Raw genomic sequence first — 17,966 nt, 5'->3', positions numbered from 1 at the left:
ATGTCAGAATCAGTTTAGTTCAGGTTCCACATGTAACCGGTCATGTCGGACTCTGCGTTGTGTTCTTTTTAATGATGAGACCCGCACATACCGTACTTTCCGGGCTATAAGTCGCACCTGACTATAAGCCGCAGGTGTCCACGATGTGACATGAGATATTTACACATAAAGATGGTAAATTATTATTATTATTATTATTATTATTATTATTATTATTATTATTACTATTATTAAGTCAGTGCAGTTTTACCAGTATTCTTCCTGTTACTAAATATTGTGTGTATTTGTAGATCCACTGTGATCTGTCAGTTTTATTTAATTTAAATGATAAACAGTGGCATAATATTATTAAATTTGCACTTATATTTCTTAAGACGTTTCAGGTTGTTCATGTTATTTACATTTTAATGAAACTTTGCAGATGTAAATATTATTATTATCATTATTATTATTATTATTATTATTATTATTATTATTATTATTATTAAGTCAGGGCACTTTTACCAATATTCTTCCTGTTACTAAATGTGTGTATTTGTAGATCCACTGTGATCTGTAAGTTTTATTTAATTTAAATGATAAACAGTGGCATGATATTATTAAATTTGCACTTATATTTCTTAAGACGTTTCAGGTTGTTCATGTTATTCACATTTTAATGAAACTTTGCAAATGTAATTATTATTATTATTATTATTATTATTATTATTATTATTATTATTATGTAATTTTTTTCCCCTGTTATTATTTTACTGGTCCGGCCCACTTCAGGTCATATAACTAAAGTGAGTTTGACACCCCTGCTCTACAAAATAGGAACATTTTACTTTAATCAAGGTTATTATTGTTAACGAAAATTAACATAATGACAAAAACTAGGATTGAAAAAACATTTTTGCTAACTCAAATAAATAAGAACTATAATTAAAAGAAAAAACGTTAACTAACTGAAACTGTATTGTGTGCTTATGAAACTAACTAAAACATATAAAAAATGTGGATAAAATTCCCTTTGTTTTTGTCTTTGTCAATGTCGGATTGATATGAAATTGATTTTTTTTTTTTTTTTTTTTTTCCGCTTGAGCAATTTTAGCTGGCGGCACTTCACGGTCCGTCACTTCTCGTCACTTGTTGTTTTGAGTCGTCTTCTCGTCCCCACTCTATCTGGAAACATGGAAACTAAAGTTGGGAGAAAACAGCAGACTCTCTAATGGAATTTATGTAAAAACGACGGAGAAGAGGAGAAAAGATATGAAAAAACTAAAACTAAGCCTTTAGAAAAAAAATAAAAACTAATAAAAACAAGCAAACCTGCTCTAAAAACTAATCAAAATGAACTGAATAAGATTAAAAAAGTCAAAACTAAATAAAACTAAGCTATAATGAAAAATCCAAAACTATTAGAACCTTGACTTTAATAAACGAGCTTTTAAATCCATATTCATTTAGAAAGTATGTGTTAGAACTTAATCTTAACTTAATCTACTCCTGTACTGATTTTATTATCTTCCACCCTCTGAAAATTATCCTGTGAACTGTTCTTGTAAAAAAAAAAAAAAAAAAAAAAAAAAGATTTTCAATATAGTGGAATGTCTCGCAGATTCCTATTTTCACACTTAAATAGCACTTTGTCAGCGCCACACAAGTCTGAGCACACTCACTATCATTCTGAAATAGGGTAGAAATTATCTGGGTTGTTTGACTGGATGCTGTGATGTTGCATTTGCAAAATAGTGCTGGGAGGGAAGTCGTTTTAGTTGAATATGTGGTATTAAAATGACTAAGTCCGTATAAACTACATCAAAAATGGCTGTTTTCAGGTTGCAGTTGCAGCTTCAAGAAGTAGAATGACAAACCTGTGGCTGCACAGCAGCAAAATTCACCCTTTTTCGAGTGCAAACCAGAGTAAATAGCAGTGTATAATGTTTGTTAGCAGCTTGTTTTGGGCACTGCTGGATCACTAATGCCATCAGCAGTTCAGTTTACTTGTAGAATAATAATAAAAAAAAAAAAAAAAGAAAAACATACAGAAACCAATAAGGGTCTGACTCAAGAAAACATTCTTTCTCGGTGTTCCGAAACTCCACAGGGTACCTTAAATTACCTGTCGTCAGCTGCCATTTCCGATGTAGAATTAGAAATAACACTAGGATAAGTTGGATTTAATAATGCAGCATTGAGATTTTCTGTACTAGTTGGACTAGATGTGCATGATAAAACCAATGCACTGATGCATTGTCTGTTTTTTTTTTTTTAATCTAAATCTTTTTTTATTTGTTTTTCAGGACATAGGGCATAGGTGTTCAGCTGTTACAGTTGTATGAATAGATGCATGTCATCATCTCAGCACATTACACCTGTAAAGTCTGAACCATTAAATCATTGACAGAAAATTCCAGTTCTTTGAAACTGGAGCCTTTATCGGTCCAAAAAAATGTTTTTCAAATATCAATTTCTATGTACTAGTGGAATTGTACCCGTGGTGCCATTGTACAATAGTGCCCTCCCGTGGTGCAATAGTGGCATTGTACTCGTACGCCCTCTGGTCTGTGGTGAGCTGGGAGCTTGTTAAAATCGCCCAGCATACCTCACAACATTTGAATACGGACATAAAATTGTGCGTAGTAGATAGTCAGGTAATGTTTCCATTCATTTGGCGAGTTTGGGCCTGTGAAGGCTGAGGAAAACCCGTTTAAACGCCCTTTGTGCTGCAACATCGAGGGGACACGGGGACATGGGGCGGGGCCGAAACGCGCATTAGTAGTAGGGTGAGTTTCAGTTTTGCATCATATTTGATACATCAGGTCTCAGTGCTCAAATACTATTATTTTTGAACAAACAAAAACATAATATAACACAAACATGTCTAACAAACTGGTAATTCCTTTTCAAAATTGTCAAAGTTCTGCCTCCTTCCTCATTAATGACAATCTTGTAGTTTCACTGGAAAGACCTCTGGTGAATGAATTCCTTCCCCTGGTGGATTATCTGTGTACTGCATGTATCTAATTGTATACATCAGGTTTTTAAAAAAAAAAAAAAAAATCACACTGATCATGTAGAGGGCTTCAAAACTCATGTATCAAATATGATACGTTTGTCATAATAGGGTTAAGGAAAAGGAAGAGTGATACTAAAGAAAAAAAAAAAAATAGAAAATACTCCCCAGTCACTGCCAGTGAGCTTTTGAATATCAGTATTAGGCTGTCATAACAATGATGCATGGAGCGTGGATTGGTAAGTTGTGATAATGTCAAATGTTCCTGAAACATGTTTAAAAAAGGCTCCCACGCCTTCTGGAACTTTCCGTTTGAAAGCCGAAGTGAATATTTGACTTTTTCGAGCTTCAGGCAGGACATGATATCTGTCAGCCGTTCTGTATGAGTGGGCGGAGTGGGAGTATTGTCTGTTTTTTTAACACCTCCTGCATTATACTGATGTTGTGTGCCTGTATGTTGGATATACAGTCAGGGAAACAATTATTAGACCATCAAAAGTCATCCAAAACAATGGTTATGCAATCAAGTACTAACTCCTGTGTGTATCATGTGACTAAAACAGACACAAAAGAAAACATGGAATGCCTAAAAGCACTGTTTCTGTCAGTACAATGACATAGATATTGATGTAAGAACTGAAGTGATTTTGGTTATTATCAAGAAAACATGGAAAATGGATAGATATCAGCTATGAAATTAAACTATTATGAGCTATTTTTGTTGTTGTCATATGTCATTATACTTGTCCAAACAAATGTACCTTTAAGTTGTACCAGGCATTAACCCTTAGGGGTCCACGGTCACAGCCCCGTGACTGAATCACATGACATTTTCAAGAGAAAACCAGACAAAACACCTATGTAAAGATATGCTTTTATGTCAAATATTTGAGTATAGTTTTAATTTATTACAATTTAGATTTTATATACATAATATTTGGAAGCAATATTCACTTTTAAAGTCTTTGAAAAGGTTCGTTAAGCATCTTTGTGTTATTAATGCAATAAATGTGATAAATTTTTCAAATCGGATTTTATATTTTTATGTGTTTTTTGCCCTTTTGTGTTGATCTAGTAGGTTAAAGTGAAAAAATAATAGAAGGATGAGATAGATGAAGTTGTGCTGGAAAAAAAAAAGATATCAAATATGGGTATAGTAAACATTTCTTTATATAGTATATAAAGGCGAAATCAAAAGTACTCAAAAACAGCCAAAATATCCTCAGATTAAGAGTTAAAATGAACAAGAAACTGAAGAAAACAAGGGCTGGTCTAATAATTTTTCCCACGACTGTATGTTTTGAGATAAACTCACCTGTCTGCACCCCCCCCCCCCTTCCCCTTCTCCAGCTGGAAGAGTCCAATCGCACTCTAACGGTGGACGTGGCCAACCTGGCGAGTGAAAAAGAGGAGCTGAACAACCAGCTGAAAGAAATGCAGCAGCGTGAGTGTCACTTTGAGTTAATGAGCAGCACAGAGAGCACACTTCTGAAGTAATGACATTTCCCCGAGTCTTGGAAAATGTGTTAAAAGCTGATGTACAGACTCTTAATCTTCTTAATCTCTTCATCACAGATTCAGGTGTCGATTGAGCGGCAGAAAATCGTTTTTAAATTTGCACAACAGCTTGTAGATGACTTTTTAAGACTCGCATCTAGTGAGGATGTGAAATGTACCATATATATATATATATATATATATATATATATATATATATATGTATACAGGGTGTCCCATAAGTCTCCATACATTGGAAAAATAAACGTTTCTTGACATAAACCATTTTTGTTTCTACAATATGCTCTATATGACTGCCATTTTGTCGGGAACACATTTCAATGCGTGTCCTCCACTGCTGAAGAACTATAAAGAAGAAATATAAAGAAATACATGTTAGAACCATATATGTATGGAATGTATTATGTCTCCTATGTATGGAGACTTATGGGACACCCTGTATATATATGCTCAAGGAAAAAGAAAGGCACTATTTTAATTTTCTCGATTTTTTCAGAAATATGACAGTTATTGCAAAATTGCAAACTACAATGAGTTCAGTACTATTCTGAGTCAAAATGAAATGATTGTTTTCCTGGTTCCGGTTGATTGATTTTGATTAGCAATAAGAACTGTAGTTTTGTATTCCTCACCCATGTCTGCTCATGAGTGAAACTCAGATGACTTGGACCTCCCCTCAATTGTGCACAACCATTCTCTATAAAAAGACCCCAAAATGGAGCAAAAACAAATTTGTCCACAAATGAACACAAATAAAGAAAATAATGAACAAAATGCACAAAAATGAAGGAAATATAAAAATTAAATGAACACAAATGATGAAAATAATGAACAAAAATGCACAAAAATGAAGAAAATATAAAAATTAAATGAACACAAATGAAGAAAATAATGAACAAAATGCACAAAAATGAAGAAAATATAAAAATTAAGTGAACACAAATGAAGAAAATAATGAACAAAATGCACAAAAATGAAGAAAATATAAATACTGAACAAAATTAAGAAAAATGAATATAAAAACACAATGACGAAAAATTAAGAAAATGAAGAAAAATGAGGAAAATATAAAAACAAAATGAACAAAAATGATATAAAACAAAATGAAGAAAACAATGAACAAAATAAAGAAAAATGAAGAAAATATCAAAACAAAATGAAGAAAATATCAAAACAAAATGAAGAAAAATGAAAATATAAAAACAAAATGAAGAAAAATGAAGAAAATAATGAACAAAATGAAGAAAATATCAAAACAAAATGAAGAAAAATGAAAATGTAAAAACAAAATGAAGAAAAATGAAGAAAATAATGAACAAAATGAAGAAAATATCAAAACGAAATGAAGAAAAATGAAAATCTAAAAACAAAATGAAGAAAATAATGAACAAAACAAAGGGGGGGGCAGATCTGTCTTGGCGGAGGTCTGTGCTCTCCGAGTGCTTTTCTTGTGACTAATTAAAATCAATCAACCGGAACCAGGAAAACAACCATTTCAGTTTGACTCAGAATAGTACTGAACTCATTGTAGTTTGCAATTTTGCAATAATTATCATATTTCTGAAAAAATCGAGAAAATGAAAACGATGCATTTGTTTTTTCCTTGAGTGTATATATATATATGAACACTGAATGGTTGTTAATATTCATCTGTGGTGTCTATACAGAACTCCAGAAAGTGAAGGAGGGGGAGAAGCACATGAACTCTCTGAAAGTGAGCTTTGAAAAGCAGCTGCAGAATGAAAGGACGCTAAAAATTCAGGTGTGTGTCTGGTCGCCTACACAGGTCTGAAAAGCCTGGATTATTTTCTATACTTTTATACTGTTGTGGCAGAAAATATGTCCTTTATTGTCATGTTATAAATAATATCCAGCTATATACTTGTGTGAAACTCTGAGCAAAGTCAAATTCCTGCAGGCTTCACTGTGTGTTTACCGCATTGACATCACAAATAGATATCTGTAGCAGTGTATCGCCTTGTTTTTTTTTTGCTGCAGGCCGTCAATAAACTGGCAGAGGTGATGAACCGGAGGGAGACGGTGAGGGGAGGCCACAGAGGCATCGACACCGAAGTCCACAGGAAAGAGAAGGAGAACAGGAAACTGCAGCTGGAACTGAGAACAGAGAAGGAGAAACTCAACAGCACCATCATTAAATACCAGAAAGAGCTGTCGGAGATGCAGGCGGTCAGTACGCCCACACTGCCAATTACCAGCCACCGGCACAACACTAATGTGTACACATGTACTTAGAGGGAAAAAAAAAAAAAACACACCAGTTGTTGTGTGAGATACCGATAAAAGCTGCATGTTATTAAGACAAATTAAAATTCTTGTTCTAATGGTGAGATTCAGATGTTTGGGTTGCAAATGAATATTGAATTAGCATATTCATTTGGAATTAATAACGCTGGAAAACAGTCGTCCGAGCCAAAGAACCACGACGAACGAGTACATTTCATGCTGTCCTGAATTTGGAGCGGTTGACTGCACAGCCTAAAAATGCATTTCTTATCCGTGAAACAACACATGCATAATGATAGCGTCCTCGATAGTTGCTGAAAGTGTAACTTTACCTCCAACTTTGGAATCCAATCCATTTAGATTTGAGAAGTGCTAGAATGTGGGAATAGTTGTGTATATGTGTATGTGTGTGTGTGTGGGGGGGGGGAGGTTTGAACATTCACATGGCAGAGAGATTATCTGAATAAGTCAATATCTAGTTATAATATATAGAGAGAAAGTGCATAAAAATATGATATTATTGTGTGTTGCCTATTTGTAATTAATTAATTAATACAGACTATCAGGATTAGGAGGTATTATCACATTTAGTAATGATTATATTTTTAGTAAATACTTTAAGTGCGCATAAATATTAGAGTTTATATTAAAAAAAGGTTGATTATACAAAGATGAAAAGTTCCTCTTTAGGTGATTATATCTTATTTAAGTATGATGAGATATTTGGACTAGAAATGAGAAAAATACACTTGGTAAGATGTAGATTTTTGCAGTGAACTGTAACATTGGTCTGACAAGGTACAGGATGACTTAGCCCAGGAGGTGATACATCCATTATGATATTTTGTTTACTGCTGAAAAACACACACTGAAATGTCCAGTCAGTTTCTAATGTAACTAAAAGCTGCTGGTGTTTGTTGTTCAGCTGATAGCGGAGGAGAACCAGGTGCGTCTGGAGCTTCAGATGGCATTAGACAGTAAAGACAGTGACATCGAGCAGCTTCGATGTCAGATCACCTCCCTCAGCGTCCACTCTCTGGACTCCACCAGCATCAGCAGCGGCAACGACCTGGATATGAGCGACGGATACCCAGGTAGACAACACGCTCATCATCTCCTAACTCAGCACCAACATGTACAGGGTGGGGAAGCAAAATTTACAATATTTTGAGGCAGGGATTGAAAGACAGTGTATGACCAATTAGTTTATTGAAAGTCATGAGAATTTATTTGCCACAAGAAAATGTACATAATAGAAAATGTTTTTATTCTATGTGTCCTCCTTCTTTCTCAATAACTGCCTTCACACGCTTCCTGAAACTTGTGCAAGTGTTCCTCAAATACTGGGGTGACAACTTCTCCCATTCTTCTTTAATAGTATCTTCCAGACTTTCTCATAATAGTTTTGCTCATAGTCATTCTCTTCTTTCCATTATAAACAGTCTTTATGGACACTCCAACTATTTTTGAAATCTCCTTTGGTGTGACGAGTGCATTCAGCAAATCACACACTCTTTGACGTTTGCTTTCCTGATTACTCATATGGGCAAAAGTTTCTGAAAAGGTATGGATAATAGTGTTAGGTATGATTATGACATCAGTATATGTTTGGTTTCAAAACAATTGACGTAGTGCCTGCTGAGAAAAAACAACTAAATGTTCATTGTAAATTTTGCTTCCCCACCCTGTACATGTACAATCAAACTCTCCGAAGCAGAAAATTCATTTATGCATGCATCTCCGACATTCCTCTTTCATCTTTATTCCTTTTTTTTCCTGCTGTTTCTTCTTTAATTTTCACTTTCAGCCTGTTTACCTTCCAAATCAATTGTTTTTTTTCACCTTTTCCTCTTTATGTCTTCTTTTTTCTCCCCTCATTTCATCTAAATTCCTCTCTTCGGGTGAACCGGAGCAGTGCGTATTACTCATTCTCACACATCAGAATCAATGTCCTTCACCTACCAGCGCACACACAAATCTGTGTGCATCGATACCCGGCCCAGCCTTCGCTCTGCTCGCACTCTGTTCGACTCTGACTCTGAGGACGACGAAGAATATGAGGACGGGGCGCAGCAGGGCCGCCGTCCCCTGGCCCTCACTTATGAACAGCCCTCTGAGGCCGAACCTGCAGGTGACCCTGCATGGCCGTTCTAACCTGGGTTGGGGATACAAGTTCAAATCAATGTTATTTTTATGCGTTTCATCAAAATTCAATGAAAACATTCGGTGTGTTTTTTTTTTTTTTTGGAGTACACCCTTATTCCTAAATTTACTAAATTGAAAGAGACATACCCCCAACCCTTGTTCAGCCCATCAAAGCTAATCCCTCTGCTCTGTTGACTCTGCCTCTGGTTCTGCTGTGCTGTAATCCTTTTTAATGTTCACTGGACATGAGAATACTCACAGCTTGATACCGACGTGCTTTGTTAATCCACTACAAATGGTGTGGTGGATTAACATTTTTCCATCCACTGTGAAAAAGAGTGATGTGTGCTGAATTTTTCCAACGCCACAACAAAAAATACATATTGTTTTAATGTTCCGCTGCTACATTTTACACAAGGCGCAGAGTGAAAAAGTGTGTTAGTGCTGTATTTTAACCCTTTCATGCATAGTGGTCACTCCAGTGGACAGTTCTTCTACAGCTGTTCTCTTATACAGGGTGACACAAAAAAAACGGGAACTTTTTAACAATCCAATAAAACCAAGAGTGATGGAAGAAAAATATTTTATTCATAGTAATTGAAACCTTAAAACATGCCATTTAAGAAACAATGATGGGATTTTCATTTTTAAAAAAATTACTTCCTGTAGATGGCGTCCTCCTGTATGAATGCATTCTTGAAATCTGCTGTTGAGATTCCTCATTGACCGCTGCAACATCTCAGCTGGGATACTGTGATACTTGAGATCACACGGTTACCGAACAATTCTCGCACAGCCGCCAATGGTTACTAAAATGGGGGTGTGTTTACTTGCTCAAGGTCACTGTCTCGCAGTGCTGCCACTTGCTCATGTCTGCCAATACGCACTTTAAAAATTCCCGTTTTTTTCTGTACAAGTACAGGGTGACCATAGTAACCATTGGCGGCTGTGCGAGAATTGTTCGGTAACCATGTGATCTCAAGATTCGGTAACGTTCCCTGGCCCCCTAGATCGCCAGATTTGTCCGTTTGTGATTTTTTCTTGTGGGGCTATCTCAAGAGTAAAGTGTACACGACTCGACCAAGAACTCTGGATGAGTTAAAACAGAGAATTCAGGATGAAATTCACAGTATCCCAGCTGAGATGTTGCAGCGGTCGATGAGGAATCTCAACAGCAGATTTCAAGAATGGATTCATACAGGAGGACGCCATCTACAGGAAGTCATTTTTAAAAAAATGAAAATTCCATTATTGTTTCTTAAATGGCATGTTTTAAGGTTTCAATTACTATGAATAAAATATTTTTCTTCCATCACTCTTGGTTTTATTGGATTGTTAAAAAGTTCCCGTTTTTTTGTGTCACCCTGTATATTCATGTATTTTGTTGTTTTAGTTCCATATCAGCCAACACAGTGGACACTAATGCATCGTCCCACACACTGACATTCATACCATTACTGTAACTTTCTTCTGTTCTTTTATCTAAATCATTTGCAAATTGTTACTAGACTGTAATTTACAGAGGGTTTTTTTGCATATTATCTGAGTGAGTAATAACTAGTATTATAGTTTGTTCAAATGTGAGAAAACATCAGATCAGATTAGCAGCATTAACCTCCTGAGACCCAGGAAAATGAAAATTTTAGCTTTTTTCCATTAAACAATTGTCTTAATTGGAAACTCCATAATGCAACAGTTTTTTTGTTAGCTTTTTCAAATACATTTTTTAAATTAATTAATTAATTAATTTTATTTTTTAATGGAATGTCCGTTGTAGTGGACAGCATTTTTTAAGTAAAACTGTCAAACCTTTGTCCCCTACAGAGGACAAAAATGCATTGCTGGGTCTCAGGAGGTTAAAAATATTTTTATTTCATAGTTTTCATACAGTATGTCAGTAAATGCATGTTTCTTTACTTCAAAAATTAAATGCATGGTGTTCAGCTGAGTGGACATTTTTGCAGTGCCATGAAAAATATGTTCATAAAAAAAAAAAAAAATCAATCACATTGTTTTTTTTAATGCCTAAAGAGGATAAAAACACTCAGGAAAAAAATCTTGATTAAGGTTTTTGTAATTCACACATGAAAGGGTTAATGTTGAATCCAGGAAACCGGACTTCCTCCCACTTACCCTTTGCTTTTTGGAAGAATCATTCCCTCTTCAACTGATGAAAATGCCACCAAAGTTTCAAAATGTCAAGGTGTTTTCTTTAAGTGCTGCACGACTGAAGGCTGCGCTCCTTTTTTTTTTTTTTTTTTTTTGCATTAACGCCTCCCTGTTTTTTGTTTCATTTCACCAGACTCCAGGCTGGAGGGCTGGATTTCACTTCCTACCAAGAACACAAAGCGGTTCGGCTGGGACAAGAAGGTAACAGAGTTATTATTTGTACTGTCCACACATTTGTTTTCACAGTAATCAGCGTTAGAATGGAGTCACTTCCTTCCATTAACCTTGTTGTGTTCTTACAGTATGTAGTGGTAAGCAGTCGGAAAATCCTGTTCTACAACAGTGAGCAGGACAGAGAGCAGGCCAACCCTTTCATGACCTTGGACATAGAGTGAGTATGTTAACCCTAGAATGCCAAATGTGTCATATTTGATACATGAGTTCTGAAGCCCTCTACATGATCAGTGTGATATTTTTTGTCTTGAAAAACCTGATGTATACAATTAGATACATGCAATACACAGATAATCCACCAGGGGGGAAGAATTCATTTACCAGAGGCCTTTCCAGTGACACTACAAGACTGTCATTAATGAGGAAGGAGGCAGAACTTTGCTAATTTTGAAAAAGAATTACCAATTTGTTAGACATGTTCAAAAAATATTCAAAAATGAGAATATTTGAGCATTGAGACCCGATGTATCAAATATGATACAAAATTGAAAGTCATACATGGAAATAGATATTTGAAAACATTTTTTTTTTTGGGTTGTTAAGAAGGACCTCCAGGCTACACGGATAATCCACCAGAAGCCTTTTCCAGTGATACTACAAGACTGTCACTTTTCCATTGACCCTCAAATTGCGCAAATATAACTTGCACATAAAAATTTCCCTAATGGAAAAAGGACAATTTTGCTAAAACTCTCATTTTTCGATTAAAAGTTTTTTGCACTGGCGAGAGTTGGTTTTTCAGGCGTTGCGCAGTTGATATATCGCGTAAAACTGCAATAAAAAGACCTTTTTGCGCAACTAGAGGCACGTGAACAAAAAAAAAAAAAAAACCAGATACTGACGGACATTACAACAAGTGAAGAAGAAGAGTTTTAAAAGAAGCATGGCTTGGTATGTGTGGACACACCAGGAAACCAAATAATTTTTTTTGTTTTGTTTTTTTGTTTTTTTCTAACCTGTTTGTCCAGTATCATAACAGCAGAATGGTAGCCTGGCTGCCTTTTGGTGTTGTACAAATTTGCTTTGCCAAGGGAAAGGTTATAAAGTATACGAGGCTTCCCTTGAGATTCTACTGTCTTCATTATGAGTTTTGTTGAACCACATTTTGGTGATGGACCTGACATCGGGGGGGGGGGGGGGGGGGGGCGGCAAAGACCCTCGCAAAAACAAGATAAAAACAAGATAATTATAATGCTACTAATAACTACAACCAGAACTGAGTAAACTGGGCAGAAGAAAAAGATAGAAAAAACAAAACAAAAACAAACAAAATTAATATAAAACAAAATACATAAGACCTATTAAATAATGAATATATGAAAAGAAAGCAAATAATAACCATATAATTTTTAAATTTTGTTTGGGATAGAGGGTTAATATAATAATAATAATAATAATAATAATAATAATAATAATAATAATAATAATAATAATAATAATAATAATAATAATGATGAATATATCTGTAAATCAACATGATATTTAGGTTCATCACCATGTTTATGGAATGACTTCTCCTGACATCTCGCGATAATAAATAAACAAATCATCGCATTTGTGATGTAATAGAAAAAAACAACATTACGCATTTCTGTGTTTCCGACATTTAGTAAATATCGGTAAAATTTTGGGTATATGTCCAAAGGAAAAGCGACTATTAATGAGGAAGGAGGCAGAACTTTGCCAATTTTGAAAAGAAATTACCAATTTGCTAGACATGTTTGTGTTATATTATGTTTTTGTTTGTTTAAAAATAATAATATTTGAGCATTGAGACCCGATGGATCAGATATGATACAAAATTGAAACTCATACTTGGAAATTGATATTTGAAAACACTTTTTTTTTTTTTCGGTTGTTCAGAAGGACCACTAAAGGCTCCAATTTCAAAGAAATGGAATTTTCTGTCACTGATTTATTGGTTCAGGTTTTACAGGGTTAATATAGGTCACAATTGATCTACAATAATCAATAAATCTAATGGGGCATTTGGTAGAGCATATACCTCAGTCAAACATAAACCTAATCTGGAAGTGTTTGAGGAAAAAGAAATCAGGATCTGTATCTTTTCTTTTAATCTGCTCCAAAATATAAGTTTATCGTTGGTTCATGTTTTACTTTTGTCACTAATTTTCACATAATGTTATAAAGATTTAACAAGTTAGCAAACCTAGCCAATTTACTTTATCTCCTCAGATTTAATTAACCTGAACCAAGTTCCTGTCCTTTATAAAACATAGGTTAACGAATATGACGTGCTTTTAATTTATTCTACATAATCTAAATTAAAATGATGTTTACCGATTAATAATAACCCAAGGCAAATTTATTTGTATTACACATCTCAGATACTATTCATGTGCTAATGTTCTGAACACAAACAAGAGGACCATTCACAGGAAAATGAAAAGTGTGCTAAACAATAAAAGCTAGATATATCCGAAAAGCTATTAAAATCAAATAGAGTGCAGAAAATCCTAAAATAAAAATAATTAAAGCGAGTATGGTAATTGCAAGACCTGCCGTGCAATAAGAATAGTTTTCACATTGAGTCATAAGCACATGTTTTAAAAATGTTTATATTCTGAGCTCATCGAACATCTGTCGGCAGTTTATTAGTGTCACGTGCAGTAATGGATAAATGATGCTTTATCGTGTTCAGTTTGGACTCTGCTGACCTGAGACCACTAAGAACAAACAAGTTTCAACCATAAAATGTGACTGAGTTTTGCTCTTTATTTCCTGTTCTTTACCTACAGTCATGGAAAAAATTATTAGAGCCTAAGGATGAAACTTGGAAAATTAACTTCACTTTTCCAAAACGGCATGAAATGACATCAGGTTCATCTGTCTTTATATTTAGATTGTTGATTTGGACAAATGACAGACATGCAGAAGGAACGTGTGTTTTCATAATCTGGCATTTTTTTTCCCGCTGATTTTATTATACAGTCGCGGAAAAAATTATTAGACCATCAAAAGTCATCAAAAACAATGGTTATGCAATCACATACTAACTGCTGTGTGTATCATGTAGGGATGTAATGATTACCGGTATAATGATAAACCACAGTAAAATTGCCAACGGTTAGTATTACCATTTAAATTCTAGTTATCATGATAACCGTGTTTGGTTACCGCACTTTTCCCGGAGAAAATGCTTATGTAAAGATCTGCTTTTACGTCAAAAATTTGAGTATAGTTTTAATTTATTACAATTTTGATTTTATATACCTAATATTTGGAACCAATATTCACTTTTAAAGTCTTTGAAAAGGTTCATTAAGCATCTTTGTGTTATTTATGCAATAAATTACACTGGGTTACAAAAAAATGTTTTTTGCAAGTTGGTCTAGGTTTTTTCAGCTGAATTAGGACCATTTTGCACCGCTAAATCCAAAAATGACATCTGTTTTTCTCATTCAGGTCAGGTTTTTTTGCTAATTTGATTTTGAAAAATTTGATCTTCTCACAACATTGATTACATTTTTGTGACTTTATCAGTTGATTTTTTATATAGTTCTCACCCAAAATAGGTTTTAAGAGAAAAAAAAATCATTTGATCTCTTGATTCCTGTTAGGTACAATGGTGTATTCACTGCAGATGTAGCAGAATACGTCAGGCTTATTTTTGCAAGATCTTCTAGTCGAAGCCATTTCATTCACCTGTAATATTAAAAAAAACAATCATAAATTGGCAAAAGTAAAATCTTCAGAACTAGTTTATTGCAAGAAATATGAAAGAATTTTGTATCATATGATGTGAAAATGCCCATAAATGTAAGCAAAAATGTTAAAAAGCCAATATGTAGCATAGTTCAGAAAGTTGACCTGATTGAGCGAAATTAATGTGATTTTTTTGATGCAGCACACCAAAATTATCCTAAATCTGCTCAAAAAACTTGATAAATTTGTTGTTGACCAGTGTTATATACACTAGCGGCATTGTACCCGTGGTGCCATTGTACGACAGCGCCCTCCCATGGTGTAACAGCGGCATTGCACCCGTATGCCCTCCCGTGCTGCAACGTCAGGACATGCGTTGGACAAACACTTATTGGACACAGAAACGTCCATTATAGTAGGATTTTTCAAATCGAATTTTAGATTTTTGGAGTGTTTTTTGGCCTTTTATGTTTTTATAGTAGGTTAAAGTGAAAAAAATAATAGACAGATGAAATAGATGAAGTTGTGCTGAAAAAAAAGATCCCGAACATGGGTATAGTAAACATTTGTTTATATAGTATGTAAAGGCAAAATCAAAAGGACTGAAAAACGGACAAAATAGGCTCAAACCACTAAGGGTTAATACTTGAATGTTTCTGCCAACAGAAGGTACATTGTGCCTATTATTTAATTTGGGTCTTTTTGTTCTGTTTTTTCAAAATACAACTTGGTGGCATTATTTCAGTGTGTGTATAAGTACTTTTTCAACATTCTGAGCACAATTTCAACAATACCGCGATAATAATGATAACCGTGATAATTTTGGTCATAATAACCATGATATGAAATTTTCATATCGTTACATCCCTAATATCATGTGACTAAAACAGACAGAAAAGAAGACACAGAATGCCTAAAAGCACTGTTTTTGTCAGTACAATGACATAGATATTGATGTAAGAACTGAAGTGATTTTGGTTATTATCAAGAAAACATGGAAAATGGATAGATATCAGCTCTGAAATTAAACTACTATGAGCTATTTTTGTTGTTGTCATTATATTTGTCCAAACAAATGTACCTTTAGTTGTACCAGGCATTAAAATGAACAAGAAATTGAAGAAAACAAGGGTGGTCTAATAATTTTTTCCGTGACTGTATGAATAAATTCTTAAACTTATATCACTCTCCTCTCTGTTCTGGCTCCATATGTTTTAATTAATTCTTATTGCACTGCATATCTTTTTGATATGTATGTCTGGAGGACTGCACTGTATATTCATTTAATCATTTTAATATATATATTTTAATTATTTTATCTTCTCCTATTATGATTTCATGTACTCTGTTCTCTCTTCTAATTATATTTTTTTTAATAGTTTGACCTCTAATTGCTTAAGCACTTGGTTTTATTTCCCTCTGGATGTTTCTTTTCTATATATGTGAAGCACATTGAATTGCTTTTGTATGAGAAATGTGCCGTATAAATGAACCTGCCTGGCCTATTAGATGGCAAAAAACATGCTTACGAATGAGAACAATGGAAGTTAAGCAGAATGAAATACAATAATATTAATTCAGGGGCCACGTACAGCCCGATATGATCTGAAGTGGACCGGACCAGTAAAATAATAACATCATAACTTATAAAAAACGTCAATTCCAAACTTTTCTCTTTGTTTTAGAATGAAAAAAATCAAATGACATTATAAAAATGTTCATATCTACAAACTACCCTTTAAAAAATGTGAATAACATGAACAACCTGAAATTTCTTAAGAAAAAGAAGTGCAATTTTAACAATACTACGCCTGAGCTTATAATTTACACATGTGCATTATAACTTACAGATCACAGTGGATCTACAAAGACACAAAACATTTAATAACAGGCAGAATATTATTAAAATTGCACTTACTTCTGTTAAGATATTTCAGGTTGGTCATATTTGTTCAAGTTATTCATATTTTTCTTGGAAGGATAGTGTGGAGTTGCCAGTATTTATAGGTTGGTATGATGGTATTCTACGATGGCGTATTAGGTCCACGTAAGAAAATAAAAACACCTGTCACTACGAGAATAAAGTCGTAATATTTCAAGCATTAAGTCATTATATAATGAGAAAAAAGTTGTAGTTTTAAAAAAAAAAAAAACTCTTTAACGGGAATAAAGTGGTAATATTTTGAGAATAAAGTCATAACATAATGAGAATAAAGTCGTAGTTTAAAAAAAACCCTCATTATTTAATGAGAATAAAGTTATTATATAATGAGAATAAAGTCGTCATTTTTAAAAAAAAACTCTTTAACGAGAATGAAGTTGTAATATTTTGACAATAAAGTCATAATATAATGAGACTAAAGTCATCGTTGTTTAAAAAACAACTCTTTAACGAGAATAAAGTCGTAATATTTTGAGAATAAAGTCATAATATAATGAGAATAAAGTTGTAGTTTAAAAAAAAAATAATTTAATGAAAATAAAGTCATTATATAATGAGAATGAAGTTGTCGTTTTTTAAAAAAAAAAACCTCTTTAACGAGAATAAAGTCGTAATATTTTGACAAAGTCTTAATATAATGAGAATAAAGTCGTAGTTTTTAAAAAATCATTATTAACATGAATAAAGTCATATAATGAGAATAAAGTCGTAAAAAAAGCTCTTTAATGAGAATAAAGTCGTAATATTTTGAGAATAAAGTCATAATATGATGAGAATAAAGTCGTAGTTTTAAAAAATATATAATTTAACGATAATAAAGTCATTATATAATGAGAATAAAGTTGTCGTTTAAAAAAAAAAACTCTAACAAGAATAAAGTCGTAATGTTTTGAGAATAAAGTCGTAGTTTTAAAGAAAAAAATCATTATTTAATGAGAATAAAGTTGTACTTTTATGAGATTAAAGTTGTAATATTTTGAAACTTTGACAGTTTCCAGTTTTACAGCGAACACAACAAGTGAAGCAGCAACTTTCACTTTTGTTGGACTT

The 17,966-nt window shown here is 33.6% G+C and overlaps 1 protein-coding gene across 2 annotated transcripts in view; it reads left to right on the top strand.

The window, feature by feature from the left end:
* The window catches only part of LOC115415158 (rho-associated protein kinase 2-like), a 119,701-nt gene that overhangs the window by 88,422 nt on the left and 13,313 nt on the right, over positions 1-17,966 (top strand). For both annotated transcript variants that reach the window (XM_030128633.1, XM_030128632.1), the window contains exons 23-28: positions 4,349-4,442; positions 6,184-6,278; positions 6,515-6,703; positions 7,686-7,854; positions 11,208-11,275; positions 11,377-11,465. In XM_030128633.1, coding sequence (XP_029984493.1) covers positions 4,349-4,442; positions 6,184-6,278; positions 6,515-6,703; positions 7,686-7,854; positions 11,208-11,275; positions 11,377-11,465 — 704 coding nt within the window. The remainder of the gene's footprint in view (positions 1-4,348; positions 4,443-6,183; positions 6,279-6,514; positions 6,704-7,685; positions 7,855-11,207; positions 11,276-11,376; positions 11,466-17,966) is intronic.

Source organism: Sphaeramia orbicularis, chromosome 24 (genome assembly GCF_902148855.1).
Source record: "Sphaeramia orbicularis chromosome 24, fSphaOr1.1, whole genome shotgun sequence".
Taxonomy (NCBI): domain Eukaryota; kingdom Metazoa; phylum Chordata; class Actinopteri; order Kurtiformes; family Apogonidae; genus Sphaeramia; species Sphaeramia orbicularis.
This window is presented reverse-complemented; position numbering and strand designations above follow the sequence as displayed.